This window comes from Corvus moneduloides, chromosome 5, assembly GCF_009650955.1.
Source record: "Corvus moneduloides isolate bCorMon1 chromosome 5, bCorMon1.pri, whole genome shotgun sequence".
NCBI classification, from domain to species: domain Eukaryota; kingdom Metazoa; phylum Chordata; class Aves; order Passeriformes; family Corvidae; genus Corvus; species Corvus moneduloides.
The window spans coordinates 69,404,473-69,424,206 of record NC_045480.1 but is presented as its reverse complement, the minus strand read 5'-3'; the positions used below and the strand labels follow the sequence as shown (position 1 = coordinate 69,424,206).

Below are 19,734 nucleotides of genomic sequence, written 5' to 3'. Positions count from 1 at the left end.
AGGGTGTAAAATAGGAAATGGAAAGAATTGATAAAAGTAAAATAGGACCCCCCAAAGCTATTTTTAACCAGAATTATTTCAGGTTTGAAGATGTGTTGCAGTTCAACCTGCCCAGCTGAGACTGTGAACCCAGGGAAGGGCTGGGATTGAGTGAGTCGGAAGAGTGGAGGAGGGTGGGGAAAGGAAGAAGATGATACTCTCACCAAACAAAGCCTATTCATGTATGAGTGTCTAAAAGTATTCCTGTAAAGGTAGGGATGGAAAAAAATAGGTAATAAAGTATAGCAGATGTCTAACAACATACAGGACACCTGAAGGGAGAGGCAGTAAGTCCATAAGAAATGCTTGGAACTGTTCATCTGCAGGTACTGGGTTAGCAATTTATAAATGAGCCAAGTGCTCCATGGCTAGAAGAGCAGCAGTGCTCCATGCTGAAGGGAAGTGTAAATCTTCCAGGAATAGCTCAGATCCTGTAAATTTTTTTGCTTGTTCTTTGTTTTCAGGTGAGGCTTCTCCTAATGGCACCTGTGAGATAAGGTGGGGCAAGATTTACCAGTGCTTGTCCTGTCTGGTGTTAATGCAAGAGTTGTCAGTGTCAGGCACAACTGAAGCGCCTTCCCTAAAGGAGAAAGGGAGGGTAGAAGGGAGTGAAAGGGAGTGAATGAGGACTAGATTGTTTGGGAAGGAACAGAATATAGGAAGAAGCAGAAATTACTGTGTAGATGGCATTTGAACCGTAAAAGAGAACACAGAAGTGGGAGTATTTTTAGTTAAGTCCCCTTTTTGAACAGTATTTCCCTACATTTGAGGGTTTGTAGATTAATTTCTTACGAACTGGGTGGGGCCAGGAGGAGGAGGAGGGAATGAAGATCTCCTTTTCTTTCTCAGCTGCCTGCTGCCCTCTTGTGCAATGATCTGCTTTTTACACTGATGCATTTCCTGGCCATCCCTAAAGGCTGTGATAAACTTGGATTTGCTTCTTGATTTCATAAAGTCGTGGACTTGGGGTGCCAACCTCACACACTTTTCAGTATTTGACCCCCAGCAGATCCTGTCTTCGTATCAGCTGGCTCTGGCCTTGGCCCCTTTTTCATTCACTGTCTCTACAATTTTTAAAAGGATTTAAGGGAGGATGGAGAGAGCTGCTCTGTCATAGTGTTTGTCTGATCTGTTGTGATAAGCTTGGTGTGAAACATACTGTATCATCTGCTACAGCTGGTTTGTGAGGGCTTCTCTCACTTCTTTGGCTTAGAAGTGAAAATCTTTCTGACTTCCTTGTAGTCAGGATGTTCTCCTGTGGATGGTGAGGAATTAAACTTTATATGGGCCACTAGCATTATGTTCAACTCTTTTTCCATTTTAATGGAATTGTGCAGCTGATGATCATGCACCATTTGAGTGTCTGAAAACTCCCGGACAACAGGAAGGAAGCTGGAGGAAGTGTAAGAGAAGGAAGAAAAATGAACTGAAGTTGGGAGAACAAGTATGGGAAATTAGAATGGGAGGAAGATGGAGAATCAGGGGTGGGCATGGAGAGAGGACAGGAAACAGTTGAGAAGTTTAATAATAAAAAGTGAAAAGAGGTAAAAGTCAGGTGGTCCTTTACAAAGAATCCAAAAAGAGCCGGGGAATTCCTGATAGGTTGTTGGACAGTTAATGAAGGGACGGACACATGGACACAGTATCCATTTGTAAAGCCCCTTGCAAAGGAAAAGGAGCTGCTGAAGAGCCTAACTGATGTGGTAAGGGATAGTTTTAAACATGCTCTTCATGATGTTACAACAGCAACACAATTAGACCTTCAGCTGTGTAAACAGGGAAAGGGAAAACTAAATGGGAAGTGGAGAACTTAGTTGTCATGTCTGTGTGGTATTTCAAAGCTCACTGTCATGACAATGATAGCTTGCTTGTTTAATGTCTGGAACTGCTTTGAATTTCCAAACTGCCGTCAAAAGGTGGCAGTACAGCAGTGGAGATCAGCAGCTTGGGCCAAAGGTGTTTGAGTAGGAAATGTTCTCTTTCACCTTTGCTCCTGTTACAGCATGGATCATCAGCACAAGTGCAAACAGAGAACACTGTAGGGAAGTTTTGTGGTTATCTGAGAGAGCTATTCCCTGTGGGTTTTCCACTGGATGGAGGGATCCCTCCTGTCTTTGGGAGGGATCACGTATGCTGGGGTTCATCCAGAATTAACTGTTAGTCAAGTCTGAGTCATCTGCTCACTCGGTGAGAAGCAGAAATACTCAGGAACAATTCACCCCACTCCAAAACAGGTATATGGTACAGGTGACTGGAAAACCCACTGGGAATATTTCTCACACACATAACTTCAAAAATAAGTTTTTAAAGAAAATAACAAGAGAAAATCGTGTTGGCTAAAATTGTTTAATATCACAGGCATATAAATTAGTCAGACCACACAGTCCTTAGTACAAACATTCCCTTTACAGAAATGCAATAAATAATTAAATTAGATTAGTCAATTGGTATAAAAATAAAGAATCTTCTCAGGAAAAGTAAATATTATACAAAATCTTATATACCATGCTAAAACACATCTCAAAGTGCCTACAAAGGGCGCTTATGATCAAAATCATAAATATATTGTAAAGCCTCCCTGGGAGGTAATGAGCTTTTATGGCTTACACAATGTACTCTGTTACTGAAACACACATTGTTTCTGCAGAGTGCACTTAGTACAAAGACAGTTCATCTCATGAAAGGAAATAAAGCAAGAGGGTGTACACATTTGGATTTGGTCCTTCCTAAGGTCACAAGTTCCTCCTTTGGGCATCTTCATTTTTCCTTCTGAGAACGCCGGTGCAGAAAAAGATGAGGTCTTCCTGAACACTGTTTTGTCCTGCACAGATTTCCTGTTCTTCATTCGTCCTGTTCTTCAGATAGCACACCCTGAATAATACACTCAGTCTTTGATAACTCTGACAAATCAAAGAGTGAGCATGAGGCCACACATCTTGTAAATCAAAGCATATTTGAAGCGGACAGAGTTGCCCTCTGTGATTGTGCTGACACTGCCCAGAGGTGTGATGTTGGCCAAAATCAGCTGTGCTAATTTTGTGATTAATATTCTCCACACATAGCTGGACTGGATTATCAAATAATTTCAGTTTTCAGCAAGATCTCAGAGCAATTAACCCTCTAAAGTTACATTTGTTACTGTTTCTCACTAGTTTTTTGAATACTACAAATGAGCGTTTTAAATTAAGTTGTTCTGCAGGTACAAGAAATAGCTTCAATTAATAAACAAGCATATTATGTTTAAAACAAGAAAAAATAAGCCTTAGCACTATGCTTGGTGTGATAAGATTCATAGTTAAAAACAGTGAAGCAAGTCACTAAACAGAAATAGGTGCATTACTTCCTGCATTACATGCTGCCTCTTGGACAAAACCCAGACATTGCTGCAGTGTAGGCAGGAGTACCTAGTTAGCTTATGACATTTGTGTAGGGAATTGTTTTTCATTCATAAAATGGCCATCCCAGGTACAAAAGTTCCTTCTCAATGCTTTATAATGATTGCTAATAAATATGTAATACGCAATGTTGTCTTTGTCAGGGCATGCTAATCCCATTTCATCTGCGCAACAAGGATTTTAACAGGCTCTTTTAGAACAGGGATTTCAATGCACTTAGTTACTGGAAAAGACGTTTACAAATAAAGAAATACATACTGTATTCTTTGTACAAAAAAAAAGCTCTTTCTCTAAAACCCTGCACATGCAAATATTCCATGGAACTGCATGAGAAGTGCTGGTTTATTTGTTTGACTTCTAGGACTCACCTAAAAAGGCACTTAATTCATGATAAAGGCATTCAATTAAACTCCTCCATAAAAATATAAATGTAGAAACATCAGCAGGCACACTGCAACCACAGGACATGCTTCAATGTTTTCTCAGTTGCTTTTATCCAAATCTGGAATTGAATTTTACCCTGACTATTACTTCTGTAACTTTAAAATCTGTTGCAGTAGCAGCTTGCATATTGCTCACCAACTGGTGATGAAGGGACTTTATGGGTAGGTGAGTCAGAGAAATGGGGATAGAAGGTACAGAAAGAACATCATGTAAACTCAGTACTTTGATTACTTACATCTGAGTGGTAGTTCTTTTTTAGAATGTTAATTCTGATGCAATAATGTGGAAACATTGAGGTATGAGATAGAATGTTACACAGAGGAAAAGCGGGTTTTGAAACGGAAAAAGAGAAGGAGAAGAAAAAGACACTCTAAATCAAAATGGCCATGACCAGAAACAAGGAGAGTTCCCTTAGTTTGTTCTGCCCTGAGGATCTTCCTTCCTCTTTCTGATGTACATTTTTGAGGAGGTTTGCGTTTCAGGACAGTATAAATGTGGAGGCAGCAAAGCTTTTTGTATTAGTTTTCCTTTAGGCCGATGACATTGGTAGGAATGGAAATATTTTTAATACTACCTTATTATTTTTGGAGGTAACTAACCTTGTCATTTTCCATCCTAACATTAGATGCAGTTTTCCAGTTTCCTCTCTCTACCACATTTCTACTAAGTAGAGAGAAAATTAGATGAAAAGTTAATTTTTACTGGAAGGTTCATGCTCTTTTCCAAGATCGGTTTCCTCATGTGGGGCTAATATCTGTTTGGGGTAAATTAGCAGTTACTGCTCAGATGGAAGAACCCAGAGGTTCAGAATCACTGCAAGCAGAATATGGTGGTATATAATTAAGCTGCTGAAACTAGTTTTAAGTGCTGTGATACTCACTCCCATTTTAAAAAAATTTCTGCGATGTTTCTGGCCATAGTCCCACAGAAATGTTCAGGATTCAGTAGCTGTCCAGGAAGGTTTCCACATAATAAAAAACTTGACAGATTTTTAAAGAAAAAACGGCAAATAAAACTTAAACTGTTACAATCAATCAGGAGGAGAGACAATGAATAGTGTTAATGGTACATGAATATGAGGGTGCTGACCTCTGAGAAAGAGCAATATGCATTAGAGCTGTTTCACTCTGACTAATCATCAATTACTCTACTTATTGAACATTTTGTAGTGGCTGGTTGTACCAGCCAGTCATGCCTCTGCTGCATCTTTCATGTTAGTCTGGGAGAGTGTAGATGAAATTCCATTTTCTGAAACAGGATTTTCCCCCCAGAATCCTGTATCTCCACTTAGAGCATGTGAGTTACATTTCTCCCTATTGAAACCCATGGCAAATGTGCCATTAACTTCAAGATGTTAATCACAGCCATACAGTATGATTTGTAAATGTTTTTTCCAGTACTTAGAAGACAGTTAAATACAGGATATTTTCCCATAGTGAGCTAAGATACAATCAAAGAACTTATAAATAAATCTCTGTGTGTGGTATCATTGTAAATAAGGAAATCAGTCCAAGTAGATTCCTTTGAGGCTTCAAAGCCTCTGATAATTTTTCTGTTGATTTTCTTAGAAAAGTTGCAGAAATCTTTGCATGGCATTCAGTTAAGGTCAAAGCAAAAATACAGAAGTAACCATCTCATGTATTTCTAGTTCAGCAGAAGGTGACAGTTGAGTCCCTTACAAGAGCCTATTTTTGCGAAATTAGAATTTAATTTTCACTGTATGGTGGGGCTAGAATCACTTCGAAAACAGCATCCATCTTACGAATATCCATCCAAATAAGACTCCTTAATATTTTGGGAGAAGCTTTCACTTGCCACACACAGAGAACACATCATAATAGCACTGGAAAGTATTTACATTTTTCACATCTTAAATATAACATAGTGTCTGCTTTAAAGAGTAGATTTTCAGTAGCCTTCAGCTCTGGTGTGTCCTATTTTAGTTCTTGAATAGCTGTAAAAACAACACACTGTTAGTAAGGATGTAAAATAAAGATATCTGTGATGGTTTGCAAAATGTCAGGAAGCACCCAGGAGGAATCAACTCTGCTTACCATTTGCATTAGGTTTGCAAAGCCCCTCAAAAACTCTTTGGGGGTTTTCTTCTCATAAGATTCACATGTAGACTCACACTGCTGTAAGATAAAAAAGAATCATGGCACTTCTAAACAGCACATCACAATCCTAAATCAAAACTCAAGCTTTCTCACTGAAAAATCAAGAGGGTTGTAATCAATGCCTTTTCTAGCTGGAAAAGCTTAGACACAAACTCTTTCAAAAGGGAAGGAATTTAGTAATGACAGCTTTCATTCACATTGTTTTGCAGTGATCCCTGTCCTTCTGCCAGCACATCATGTGGTTGCCAAGAACATGCATGCGATTGACTAGGATCACAGGGAATGCCTCTCCCAAAAGTGCAAAAATTGGGCTTTTTTATTTCCAAAGTAATGAAAGGCAGATTGCTTTTTTGAACAGATTTGCTTTCTACAATTCCCCCATTGCAGGGGGCATCTGCTAGAGAAAATAAGGAGCAATGATCACGATTATGAGCACTGTGAGGAAATCCTACCTCTCCAGGGTCTCCGTAGGTGAATTTGTTCATGAGTCTAATGGCTTTTTTGAACTTTGTATTCTCCTGGCTGCTCACTGGTTTTAATTTCTGGATGCCCTTCTTGAAGCAGGTCACAGCTGTGTACAGGCATCCCTCCTAGGACAGGAAAAGAAGGAGCTGTTTTAAAGTTAATGTTGCAGCGCTTTTTCCTGCATGCATTAAGTTGTGGTCCATGTGCAAAAGAAGGTATCCAGGATATTAACTGAGAATATTCAACTGTACCTTTTTATTTTATTTTTTTAAGTTACTTTTACATACGCAAGAGATCTTGAAGCTTTACTTTGCCTGTTCTTGCATAATTACTTACGTATTTCTTAACAAAATGAATGTCCACTTGGCTATTAATCATGGCAGCATTTGAAAGAAAACATTCCTGAAGAGTAGATCAGTTACGTGTAGTAGGTTTTCACCTACTAAAGCACAAGCATTTTATTTTTTAAAAATTGCAAATATCTCTCAGTGCTACGTGTGGGAATATAATTTTTCTCTTCCTAATTTTTGTTCCCTTTTTAATATTGCCTAGTCAATAATTATAATTGATGTAGAACTGCCTGTTTTCAAATACTATTGAAATGTTCTTACACAATAGCATCAGAAATGATATAGAAACTATCCCCAAAACTAACCTAATAGTCAACAGAGAAGGAAAAGCAACGTTTAATGAAGCCAATTTCTAAGTTGCTTCCTGTTTTCCAAAAAAGGAAGCATTTAGAGCTGCTGATTACACGTATTAGAAAGGCTCCAAAGCCATCGTCCCTGTTTTGCATACCTACTGCTACCCAAGCTGAGTCTCATCTGCCTTATGAGATGTTGCTGCAGTTTGCTGCTCGGGCAAGGACAAGGCTGCCTTCAGGGATGTTGCTTGTAGCAAATTTTACTAGCAACATTCTATGTTGGTCAGATAAAACATTTTATTTTCCTTAAAAGCCACACGTTTATGTTAGTTTCAAGCATCTTTACCGTAACCAGCCGTGCTTACTGGAAAAAAAAAACTACTCGTCTTTTAAAGAGATTGATTTTCCAGCTGAAACTGAAAACGTTTTCGGTCTCATCCGTGCTGAGCTGAGAAACAAGCATTTCTCATCTGTGCTGCCTTTTCTGTTTTGCTGAGCTGTCAGTTGTAGCTGAGGCAGCCAACGGTCAGGGCACCACAGGGATTGTGGGGCCCGGCGTGTTGTCACAGGCTGAGCACTTTGGGGATGAGGCATGAAAGGGCACAGGCCATTGGAAATGTCTGAGGGGAGCTAGAAACATGTAAAATATTTGTATCAGAGGCAGTTGGCAGCAGTACTCTGCATCTGACTCAAACTAACTTTACAGATGAGCCCATAGAGCCCTCACTTCTGGAATTAGTGATCAGCAGGGTTAGATATGGATCCGGGGTACATCAGAATCGTGTCTCTGAATGCCACTTCAGCTGCAGTGCCAATCACCAGCAAGAGAGCTCATTTGCCCTCCAGGCTGGAATCACCTCAGCCTTAACACTGTATTGTCAGCCTCAGCCTGTTATCCCTTGAGTTGATGTCCACTTACCTCTCTTTATTCAAAGGAAAGAATACTTCATTGTTGAGGGTACAAGGAAATTGTGTGGGATTGAATTGGGACTAAGAGTCCACGCAAAGGAACCTCAAGGAAGCCAGAACAGGTAGGGATAAAACACCTGATTCTGAATGTTATAATAGGTAGTTTTCTCTTTGAATATCCAATACCAAATACGAATCTGGCATGAGCAGGTTATAATAAAATAATTTCAAATATTTTGATACTTGAAATGCAGTTATATGAGTGACTTTTTATTAAATTGAGTTTCAGTAGGGTGTGATGGCACCTAATCACCCTGAGTGCCACTTTGGCACACTGTAATTCATATCTTAGTCACCCTGTAGGATGACAAGTTTGTTCATTTGGTTACTGGTGATAATTACTATTAGCACACTAATATTTTTTACATGTTTTTCATCAGAAGCTTAACCTGTATCAACTTAATACCTTCTAAATATGTGAATTCACCATCTTCTCTAGTATTCAGCAGAGGCACTTAGGACCTCCCAGAACCAGCCAGTAAAGCCCTAAGCTGCAAGTGAACTGCTGTCTTCCTTCCTGAGGTGAGCATGACTTTTTTTAAGAAAAAAACCCCAACAACCTCACTAAGCAGTTAGTCGCTAGTTGTATTTGCTTAGTTTCAGAGGCAGCGGCAAACACTGGAGTAAAATGACAGCTAATAACCTCCTCCTTTTCACTTTGACACCACAAGTTAGAAAGAGTGTTAGTGAAAAAAGTCCAGCAATGAGTCTGTGCACTGCAGTTGTTTCTAGCAATGTGAAGAAATGTGTCTGCTTTGGCCATGTTTCTGTATATTTTTTGGCCCGTAAAACATGCACCCAGCTGTAAAGCCTAGGAGGAGGCTAACCAAAACCTGTGTGAAATGAGGTGAGTTTTTTTTCCTTTCTTCTTGTAGTTGCTTTGCAAGGGAGTTTACAGTCCCGAGTAGATAAATTTTGAAGAATGCCTGCAGCTTTACAGAGTTGTAATGCATAGTGATAATTTTTATATGTCAATCAAAATTGTTTGTGCTACGAAATAGTTGCTAGGGCTCAAAAATTTAAGACAGCTGATAATACAAGTATAATATTAGATAGCCACAGGTTGCTCTAGACCTTAGTTGCATGTTGGGGGATTATCAAAGTAGGATGTAGTTGCCCTCTAAGCTTTTAAGACATGATGTTACTGTGGTTGGCATTTAATTTCACAGTACATCCTGCATCCTGGCACTTTGGAGAATGCAGAGGCTTGGTGACTGCTACTGTATATCAGAAGTTCTTAACCTTGGAAGATGCCAAATGTCAGCACTAAATGATGTATAAAGAAGTATCTGTATTAAAAAGTGATTCACTGGCAGCTGCTCTTGTATTTCAACTAGTTATAATCTGAAGAGACAATATTTGCAGATGCAGTTTTGTCTTCCCGTTGATAGCACAACCCCTGCACAGATAGTCTCAGAGAGAGCAGTGTGACTGCAGATGACAGGAAGCACTCTGTGACATGGCCTTGCAGTGCCACTCTTGGCATTTAGCTGCACTGGGAGGCAAGGGGGTCAGCTCAGCCATGCTGGCGCTCATGGCAGCTGAAGGCACTTCCACTCCAAATACCTGCATCCCCAAAAGCACTGCTGCTCCTCTGGCTCTTGTATGAATCCTCACTTTTAGCAGTATTCCTTGAGTAAATGGAATATGTGCAGCTCTGGATCTATTGGTGGGTTATGGTACACATACAATAGCAAAATAGTAATTGAGATGCCAAAATAGAAACACTTTTGCCATTAAACATCAAGAAAAAAGGAACTTTTATGAAGTATTTTCTTATTCAGTCTAGCTTGCATTAAGAGTACTAGGTCAGAGACGTGAAGAAGAAGACATCTGCCATTTGTCAATGGAAGAAACCCATACAAAATCAAATTGATATAAATAGGAAAAAAATGTTAAAGCAGTCTCACCACAGTGTTTTCTGGTGTATGCAGGAATTCAGCATCCTAAAATAAAACAAATCTAAGTTAGAAAAGTTTTAACATTTGAAAGTGGTGTCCATCACAAGATATGTACTAAGCAATACATAATGCTCAAAGGAAATTTCAATATTATGACAAATACCATCACTTACCTTATCTTTCACCATGGTTTCTAATTGCTCAATTGTTTTGAGAATCTGTTTGTATTTCGCTGTTCTGGGTGAAGCTGCAGTCAGCACCATACTGGAGCAGAAGAAAAGCATGCAGAAAATAATCATCCTCTTCATCCTGATAGGTTCTGTTTTAAAATGTGCTGGGAGCAAAGTTGTGCTGTTCAAGTGTAACACTCCAGTTTGAGCTGTGCTCAGGTATGCTCTGCACCTACCTATATATTGCTCCCTGCTGGAGATGGAGAACCCACCCATTTCAGTTTGGAAAGCTTTGTAGAATGGATTAATGAGTAACCCTTTTTTCTTTTCCACTGGCTAGATGCCTGTACGCGACCTTGTGCGTGGGGGGACAGGGATTGATGGAGTGAAAGAAAATGTGCCCGATCTGCACATTGGACAGGAAAAGAAGAGAAAAGGGTGAATTCCCATTTTCACTTTGAGTCAAGAAATGAGCGTACTAAAAAGTTGGTACTTAGAAACCACAGGCCTAGGTAAACAAAGATTCTGCATTTTTTTTCCTGTGTCATACAGCAACGAATCTCTTCAGTCCATCTGCAGCTCTTCTGTACTGTTCTGGAGAAATATGACAGGACTTCTTTCAAAATGTAAATGTATTTATCTTACTTTAGGGCTCCAAGGAATGTTAGCTGGTTCCTCCTGACATCTATGAACCTTGGCTTTTTCATTCCCAGCTTGGATTCTGTTAGAGCTGTGAGTAAAAGCTCATCTTAGCATTTAAATCAGCTGAGATCTGCTTTATACTTACTTGGAACCAGTAGCAGATTCATTAACACCATTGTGGAGGCCATATCCACTGGGGGTGAAGGTTGCAGGGAGAGACATTGTTCTGGGAGAGATGAATCCCTGAATGACGCCCATTACCAAGATGGGAGCAATACTGGAAGAGCAGGGACTAAATCCTGGTGAGTCAGTCCCAAGGGACACTATTACTTGTGACAGCTAAACACATTCAATTACATCCTTCAGCAGCTAGGTTCAAGGTTAGTTTCAGAGTTTATTCTCTTCAAAGAAGATGTGATACTGAGACCTGAGAATTCTCTTGGGAATCTAGAAGTGCACTTGTTCTGGGTGAAATCCATACAAAAGTCTCTGCAGGGATAGGGACTTACTGGACTGCCAGCTCTAGGAATCAGTTGATTTTAAAATCATTGATTGTAATATTTTATCACAAAGAGGAAAAAACCAATTTTAAATGCCTCTTACATATTATCATTAATTAATTATTATCAATACCATTAAAAGGTTCCTGTTTGGAATTAGCAGAAGGCAGTTAAAGTCACTTGGGCACTTTCACTGTGGGGAATAAAAAGATGGTCATGTGTCTTTCAAATTAAATCTGTCTCTGAAAATCTGAAGATTCCAGATGGTTTTGGAGATGCTTTACAAAATCTACCCGGAGTTTGGACAGCAGCTGGGTGTGTGGTAATCTATGTAATATGCTGACATTGTATCAAATGCACCTGCATCTGTCTGGTGGGTGAATCTGGGCTGTCAGTCTGGGTCACTTGTTCATTGTTCATTTAAAAATGAGTGCTTAAACTGGTGAGAGCTGTATGTGACATACTCTGGCACGTTTGTTTTCTGTGCACAAACAATTATTTACTCTATACTGTTTATGTACTTAAGTAATTTTTCTTCTTTCAGAAAATGAATAGCTTAAAGGAATGGATTTTACAGGTGTATGTAGGTACACGTATGGCACACAGGGTCTCATGCATGCGCACACACAACCTCTCCTGGTGAAAGGGGTAGCTAGTCACACCCAATAGAACAGAAATCCTGAAAAATGAGAACTGAAACAAGTAAGAAAAAAAATACTTTCTTCTATCACATAGTCTGAAATTTTATTTCCTGAAGAAAAGGTAGTGTGATGAGTTTTTAATCTTTTTTTCTATAGATGTGTTGTGAAATAATGTTAGATAAGCAGCACAGCTGCACTGTGCGGTACAGAGGATCTCAGTAGGTTTTATTTGAAATGACTGTTAATTTATAGCTAAGGTTCATTAAAGGAAATCAACAGCATCTTTGGTTTGAGCAACCACATGGTCACCGGTACTTCTTTTTATCCCTCCTCCCTCCATCCCATTCCTGTGACGCTTTGTAAAACTTTTTCTGTCTGTTATCCAACAGCTCCCTGAGGCTGCTGAGAACATGGAGAGATTATTTCCAATAGTGGTGTTCTTTACATGAAGAGGGTACTTGGCTCTGCTCCTCTTTACCATAACTTTTCTGTAGTTGTTGTGTGGTAACGTGGATGAATGTTCATTTATTCTTAATCCACTTTTTGACTTGCTGGTGGAAGTGTTCATAGTAAAGAAACAGGCTGGTGATAATGCTTGCTTTTACTTCTTATTGTCAGTATTTCAACTGTGGATTCTTTTGGGAAACCTCTTTGAGCCCAGCTCCAGTAGGTGGTTGTGCTTGCACTGTCAGCCCGTTATGCATCTTTATTTGGTTGATATGTTGGGAACTTTTCATTTGGATGTGTAATATGACAAAAAAATATGACAAAAAAAATCTGTGTTTTCAGAAGCACAGGACTTGAAGGGACAGAGGCAGATCTCCACCAAAATCATGGGAGGTGAGACGGCTCTGTCTGAGCTACTCCAAATTAAATCAGTTAGATCAGAGATCGGTTTTAAAGCTGGTGGAGTAAATGGGAAGTTAAACAATGGGCATTTGACAATGTGGTAACTTGTGTTTGCATATCAGGTCTCTAAAACTGCTGTATAGTCTTCTGGTTTGCGTTAGAGGCTGTAAGGCCACAATAATTGCTTCAAGGAAGGCATTATAACAGAGAAAGTGAAATGCAAGGACAAAGGAGGACTTCCTCTATTGTCTAGGCAGTGGAGAAAACTCCTTGATATCCCTCTTATCAGATAAGAGTGAGCAGCAAGTTTTTTATATACGTCACCTCTCTCTTGTGGCTTAGGAACATGCTGAGTCAAACAATGACACCCTCATTCACGTTGTCGCCGGCTCAGCCCCACAGGGATGGCTGAGAAGTGGAAATGTGAGAAACCTCCCAGCCCAGCCCTGCCAGGCCGAATCCTCCTCTTTCCTCTTTGCTACGGTGACACCCAAGAGATGCATGACTTCGACCCCGAAAGCCCGGTTCCCCCACCCACATTTTCCTTTACAGGAGAGCTGAATGGAGGCTTTTCCCATGGCTTAGTCATTGCTATGGCTCAGCCAAAAAACTCTGTAATGTACAGGGCTGCTTTCAAAGAATTTTTATAACTTAGGTCTGTGAAATTTTGTGTGTGTACTGTCTGTGACTTGGGGGGATTGTAGGAAAAGAGGGGAGAGAGTTATGCTGGAAAATGGGAGACTTACGAGGAAGATTCCTGTAAAACAGATTTAGAAAAACTAGTCTTTGAAATATTTCTGACAACTTTGTAAGTTAGTTCTACCCCCTTGCAATCTTATTTTCCTATTATAAACTTTGATATAATTCTTCGGTCTTTTAACTTTGCTTTGAAGAGGGAAAACCTAACCTGGGACAAAATCTATTCTTAACTTGTATTTGCAATAACAAGCAGAGTAAATATAACTCTGAATGGGGAGACATAGGTACTAAAATATTACTAGGCAACAATATAAAACCATTTACATTCTCCATAATGTTCCTCCAGAGTTAACTTGTAGCTGATTTCTTTCCCATCCTGCTCCTAGGTAAACCCAGTAATCCTTTTTAGGCACATAGTTCAATGTATTTGTGTTCTTCCCAACCACTGATAACAAACTGTACTGAGAAAACTTCCTGTTAACACCCAGAGCCTGAGACAAGCTTAGACCGACCCTGCACAGTGCCAGATATTCAGAACTGTCCTCTTGTGGGCACATCCTTTTAAGTCTCCTTTAGTGCTGGGAGCAGCCTCCCACCTCCTGGGTCACACCTTTCTCTGAATGTAGGATGGAAGAAGCCTCCCTGGGTCACCAAGTGTAGTCTTCTGCCACTGCAGGCATCCACATCATGCAGTTCCTTTCATATCTCAGCTAAAAACTCCTGCATAAGGCCCGAACAGTTTGATTTCTGTAACTAAGAGCTTAGAGCTGTGCCTGGGCTGTGTTCCAGCTTTTATAGAGAGCTTCATTCTTGTTAGCATTGCAGTAGTGCTCATAATCTTTCCCCACTACCAGAGGACAGCCACGTTCAGAGGACAAGGCAGCAGCTGACAGGATGTTCAGCTACCACAGTTCTCTTAAAAATTTGAGGGCAGAAAGGAGTTGCTCAGCTGAAAGCCACAGGAGGGGAGAGGTTGGGGCAATGAGTGAGACGAGTCATTGCTCCTGCTCTGTGCGGCAGCCAGGACTTCTGCTGCTCAGGGGTTTGATGCATGGCAGGTCTGCAGGTCTCCTTGTGAAGGATGGCCCACAGCCTTTCTACCGCAGAAGTGTTGTCTGTTTCCCAACATTCCCAACACATTTCCCAATGATTCCACTAAGACACAGGCCTACAGTGTGAAAGGCAGGGATGTGGTAGTGCTGAAACCCAACAGTGTGTGTGTCATGTTCATCCTAAATGTTGAGAAAGAAAAATCAGAAGAGATACATGCAGGTGTTGGACTGTGAATGGAGGATGCAGAATGGGCACAATGCAAAATGCTTGCTTTTTAAATTTACTAATATTAATGAACAGAAGGAACAGAAGTCAGAAGAGAGTCACTTCTGTGCTACAACATCAGTAGTACAAACCAGATAACCTGCAAAGCATTATAGGCTCAAGATGGATGTGCACAGTCTACTGCAGCCCGTGGGAATGCGCTACATAGGTAGCATTCCACTGGCAGCTGGGGCTCCCTTTATCCTGTCATGCCTTGCATGGTGATCAGCATGACACTGCAGCTTGAGTTTGATAACAGAATTAAAGGTTTGATGCATTTCATGAGGCTGCTGTGCTGGTGTGGGATCTCCACAGCAGTGCAGTTGTTCCCCTCTTACACAGTCTAAAGCTGAATACAGGGCAGAGCCGCTGAGGGGCTATGGCCCCTTTTCCCTCCTTCAGCAGATCTGTCCTGATTTTGCCTTATTAATACATTCTATATAACTGTATCTTCAAAATAAAATGCAAATCTCTCCTTTTTATTATGGTTATTGCTGGCAGATGACTGAATGCTACTTATTTCTAACTGGTTCTGCTTTCTGGTTCTCAGGTACTACCACAATACTACAGATCGTACTCTCCTTCATCTATGTATGTGTGTTTACTGTTTATACACAGTTTCTATTAGAATTATTTTTAATGGTAGTGTTGATTCCAAATCTTATAAACTCAGTCACGTTGTTCTCCTGCCCTTTCTTTTGTGTCTTCCCAGGGACGATGTCCTGTCTTACGGTGCTGGGGCTCCTGTGGCACAGCAAGAAGTAGTGAGGACAGAGGAGCAGTGTGACATTGCACTGGAGGATGCAGCCTCCCTTTGGAGTGACTCCATGTCCCTGCTTGCACACCAACTCCTCAGCTTGCCCTGAGCACCACCCCTGTGCGTGCTGTAGACCACTGGATCAGCCACCAGATGTGCTGTACTTCAGCTCCTGCAGCGGAGAAGAGGCTTTGGTGTCACACTGTGTAGCCTAAGAGAAGGCTGAGGCAGAAGCCACCTCTGCAGTTCTCAGGGTGTAGTAATGCAGGTTTTTTCTTCAGCTGCAAAGCCATTTAAAGAACCTTCTCCTCAGGTCACTGCTACTCTGTGTCACAGTTTGTCAGCATCTGAGGAACCTCTGTTACAGGGCCTTGGGTCATTAAAGTGAAATCCCTCTTGCAAAGGCCTTGAGAGCTTGTTTGTTTAGCTTTGTTTTGATTGCAATCATTTCACTATCAACCCTACTTTCTCCTTAGCACACCTGACAGATTTGCAAATAGAAATGAGTTGCCAGAAGTCCAAAACTCCCCTTCTACTGCCTTTACTACTGAACCCAACTGTGATCGCCTACGCAACAAGTGCCTCCTTAGCACGCGAGGCTGAGGGGGCCAGTGGCTCTCACTCAGCATCATTGTTCCACGAACAGCAATCTGGTGCCAGTGCAGACAGCATTCAGGCAGAATCATTTGATGGAAGAGTATTTAGGGGAATCTTAACTCTGCACCCTGATCTACATTTAAGACTCCTGTAGGTATGATGGTATTGTGCAAGCAGGATTTGTTGTTACTTTTTTATCAATAAAAGCCTTGCTGCAGAAGTAGCTATACCCATCTGGAATTCTCTTAAGTAGGAATACTATTCTGTTTCTCATACATTAATTGCTCTGTGAATGTAATGCTCTTTGTTACGACTTTTAACTTCATAAATAGGTCTGCTATTTAGTTGTTTACAGAAGGTTAAAGTCTGCTGAGGTGGCTAGCTCATGCTATCCTTAACAGATAAACTGCAAGCTAGTAACTTTGTAAAAACAGCTTTTTGTAATGACCTTTTTTTCCAGATGTCTCTGTCTTCATCTCTAACTAGACGTATCTAACGTAGGAATGTGTGTGCCGGTGCATGCAGGTTTATCTGCACATACAGATTTGAGAAGCTGTATAGCACAGTTGTTTGCATGATGAGTTTCATTTCTCTTCACAGGTCAGCACCTTAAGCGAACTTTGAAAAAACTACTGTGTGAGCAGTCAGCACACCAAGGCAGCAGCACCCGTTGGGTAGAGGTTGTCTTGGATAAAAAGCTGAATGCTGTGGTTTCAGTGACTTGTCGTTGAAACCTTGCGGTTTCTGTGTAGGAGGCTGTATAGGCTGGACACGTTCGACATCCTTGTTTCTGAGCTGTGAAATCTGTACATCTAATTTATGAAAATTATCTCTGGTTCAATTTTATTCTTTTTTTTTAATGAAGTCAACATATTTTCCTTGCATTCAGTGGAAACGGTAATGGAAATGTTTTAAGATGCACTGTGAGCATGTTTTGACCTCAAAAAGCGAGACAAATCAAGATACTCTTGGTTATGATTAAGGTCTAGGAAGGAAATATTAAATTAAATACAGAGAGCCAGATGTGAGAGGAAAGCATTCTCCACAAGTGTGGAGACAAATAGAGTAAGTAAATGTGGGAAATTACAGAGGACTTATAAAATAAAAATCTTCCACCTGAGAATTTAAAAAAAAAACCCCAAACAGCTAAGTAAGGTAATTTAGAATAAACTATAGTACTGGTACCATTTAAGGTAACCAGCAGTATCTGTAGTCTTTCAGGTGGCCTAAATAAATAAATTTACATGTAAGGTAAATCCAAAACTAAAGAATGTGAAGGTAGGACAGAGAGGGAGCTGCAGCAGAAGTAGTATCAATCACAGCAAAACATAATTGAACCGTTGATCAGTTATTTGCTTTTTTTCTTTTGTAGTTGAGTTCCATGCAGAGTTCAGTGAATTGATTCACAGGATCACAGAATCATCACTTAACTGGAGCCAGGAGAGCCATGGACTCACCTGTATGAGCCTTCATTCCTTCCCTAACTCTCCTCCCTTCTGCTCTGGTGAGTGCCTCCCATCCTGTAACTTCCCAGAAAGCTGAGCTGTAGCAATACAGGACACCTGAGCCTCTAATAGTGGCAAATCCCATTCCCTTCACTCTCAGGACCAGTGACTGCCCAAACTTTTGAGTTTTCAACAACAGCAGTTTTGCCTCTGCCACACAAGTTCCCAGAAGCGTGTACGCCATTCCCTCTGAGTGAACCTATGGGAATGTATTAAAAAGGAGCAAAGACCTCTTGCTAGAAAACAAAGGAGAAGAAAAATAACATTCAAGGTAATATAACAAAGTTTCTTGCTAAAAAATAAATGAAATTACTATTTGTGTGAAAAGAATTACTTAATGTGTTTGTGGGAGTACCAAAATCTGTCCGAAAGCATTAGTCAATGACTTCTGTGTGAATAAAGATTGAAAGTGTGATCACCCACTTAGCTATTTCAGAGGGGTGACTGCAAGATTCATCTTAATAATTTTCAGTAATTTCTGTATCGAAACATCAATAGAAGACCATGGATTTTAATTCCCTATTACTATCTCATTGGTCCTCTCAGGAGAGTTCCTTTTCAAGGAAAAAAAATAACCAAAAGTATTACTCTAACATTGTACCTTTGGAAAATTAAGGTGTCTTGTCCTGCTTGTGTTTTCTTTTCAGAAACCTGAGGTAGTAAACATGATGACTACATCTGTAGATGAATATACAAGAAAAGAGTACAATTGGTCTCAAAAATACTCTTCTGGACAAGGACATTTTTCTTGCCTGTTACTTAAGAGCTTCTGGCAGATTTTACAATTGATACCCATCCCTTGAGCAGGACAGTGCTATTTCTCTGAACTAACTCGAGGGAAACCAAAAGGCAAACAAGGAGGCACTGAAGATCCTAGCCTAGAACAATGGAGGCTTTTGAAAATCACATTTTTCCCATTATCACTGCAAGATATGCAGGTAGGCAGATAACCAAGGGTTAGCTTTCTTTTGAAGCACCCAGACTTTACCTAGAAGCAATATCATAGGATTCATAATTCCTTCCCATATAGCTCAGTTTCCACTCCTGGATCCTCCTCTTCTGATTATCATAAGGATTACATAATTACTTTGTTATTCAACCCATGGAAAAACTCTGTCAATGCTTCTTTTACTTGGTACCTAAACCTCCCAGGATAGTTGCATCCCTTAAATCTCGCCTTCTGCAGGTTTGGACCCTGATGTTGAGGGAACAGCTGAGAAGTCAGAAGAGATGCTGATGGCACTCCAAAGGATGCAAAATAATTGTACTTGATACTGCTGCATAAAGGGCAAAAACGTGAAGGGAAATGGAAACATTGAACCTGAGAACAGGAAAACTCATGAGAATCTCAGAAACGGCCTGAAGAAAAAAGGAGACAAAGATGTAATTTCCAAAACAATACCCGGAGATCAAAGGAGGCTGATGTGCTTTCAAACACCGTTTGTGGCGGATCTGCAGGGAAAGGTTAAAGAACATTGTTTTCAAAGGTGCTGGGAAAATGCAGAGTGTGGCAGAGAAGCATTAGACACTGTAGATTTTTTCTTGTCTCTTTTCCTTGCCATTGCCCTCTGCACAACTGATTTGGCCTCACTGAGAGAAATGTCACCGTTCACTTCACTTTAAATTGCGTTTAAATTGAGCAGAGATAAACAGTTCTACCCTCTGATATAATCATGTGCCATGGAAACTCTCCTTACTGGTTGTCTGAGCTGCCTTGTTTTCTTCTTTATTGCTAGACCGAATTCAGTGCACAAACTTACCCTCTCAGCTCTGTTCATGATATCCCGATTGATTTAATTAAGTTTGGCCAATTTCTGTCAAAGCTAATAAATAACTAGAAATATTAAAATGTTCCGTGCTGACACGTTCATATGATCATTTCAATTTTCCATTAGTGATTTTTAATTATGATGTTTTATTTGTAATAGTTTTAAAAGCTGGGGAAAAAACCTTTCTTCATTGTTTGATGTAGAATGTCCAACCTGAAGTGAGCTTTTTTTTCTTAGCCATCTCAGTAATTGCAGTGTGTTTTGTGCCACTTCATATGGTTTCTGGCAAATTAAAAAATCAGATGCTCTCCCTTT

The 19,734-nt window shown here is 40.3% G+C and overlaps 1 protein-coding gene and 1 long non-coding RNA gene across 4 annotated transcripts; one reads left to right on the top strand and one right to left on the bottom strand.

The window, feature by feature from the left end:
- Positions 1 to 2,181: 2,181 nt before the first annotated feature.
- On the bottom strand, positions 2,182 to 10,642 carry IL21 (interleukin 21). 3 transcript variants are annotated; one of them, XM_032110556.1, is made up of 5 exons: positions 10,147 to 10,642; positions 9,983 to 10,018; positions 6,448 to 6,585; positions 5,933 to 6,013; positions 2,182 to 5,832 (listed from the first exon to the last, which is right to left on the bottom strand). In XM_032110556.1, exons 1-5 carry the CDS (start codon positions 10,417 to 10,419, stop codon positions 5,818 to 5,820), a joined length of 543 nt encoding a protein of 180 aa, XP_031966447.1. In that variant the 5' UTR covers positions 10,420 to 10,642; the 3' UTR covers positions 2,182 to 5,817. The 3 variants fall into 3 exon arrangements, with proteins under 3 accessions (XP_031966447.1, XP_031966446.1, XP_031966445.1); XM_032110555.1 differs by having other exon boundaries at positions 2,182 to 6,013; XM_032110554.1 differs by lacking the exons at positions 2,182 to 5,832; positions 5,933 to 6,013 and having other exon boundaries at positions 6,130 to 6,585.
- LOC116444852 lies at positions 8,323 to 19,520 on the top strand. The gene is made up of 4 exons (XR_004240552.1): positions 8,323 to 8,919; positions 17,518 to 17,649; positions 17,751 to 17,921; positions 18,298 to 19,520. It is a non-coding gene; the product is annotated as an uncharacterized LOC116444852 (long non-coding RNA).
- Positions 19,521 to 19,734: the final 214 nt, after the last annotated feature.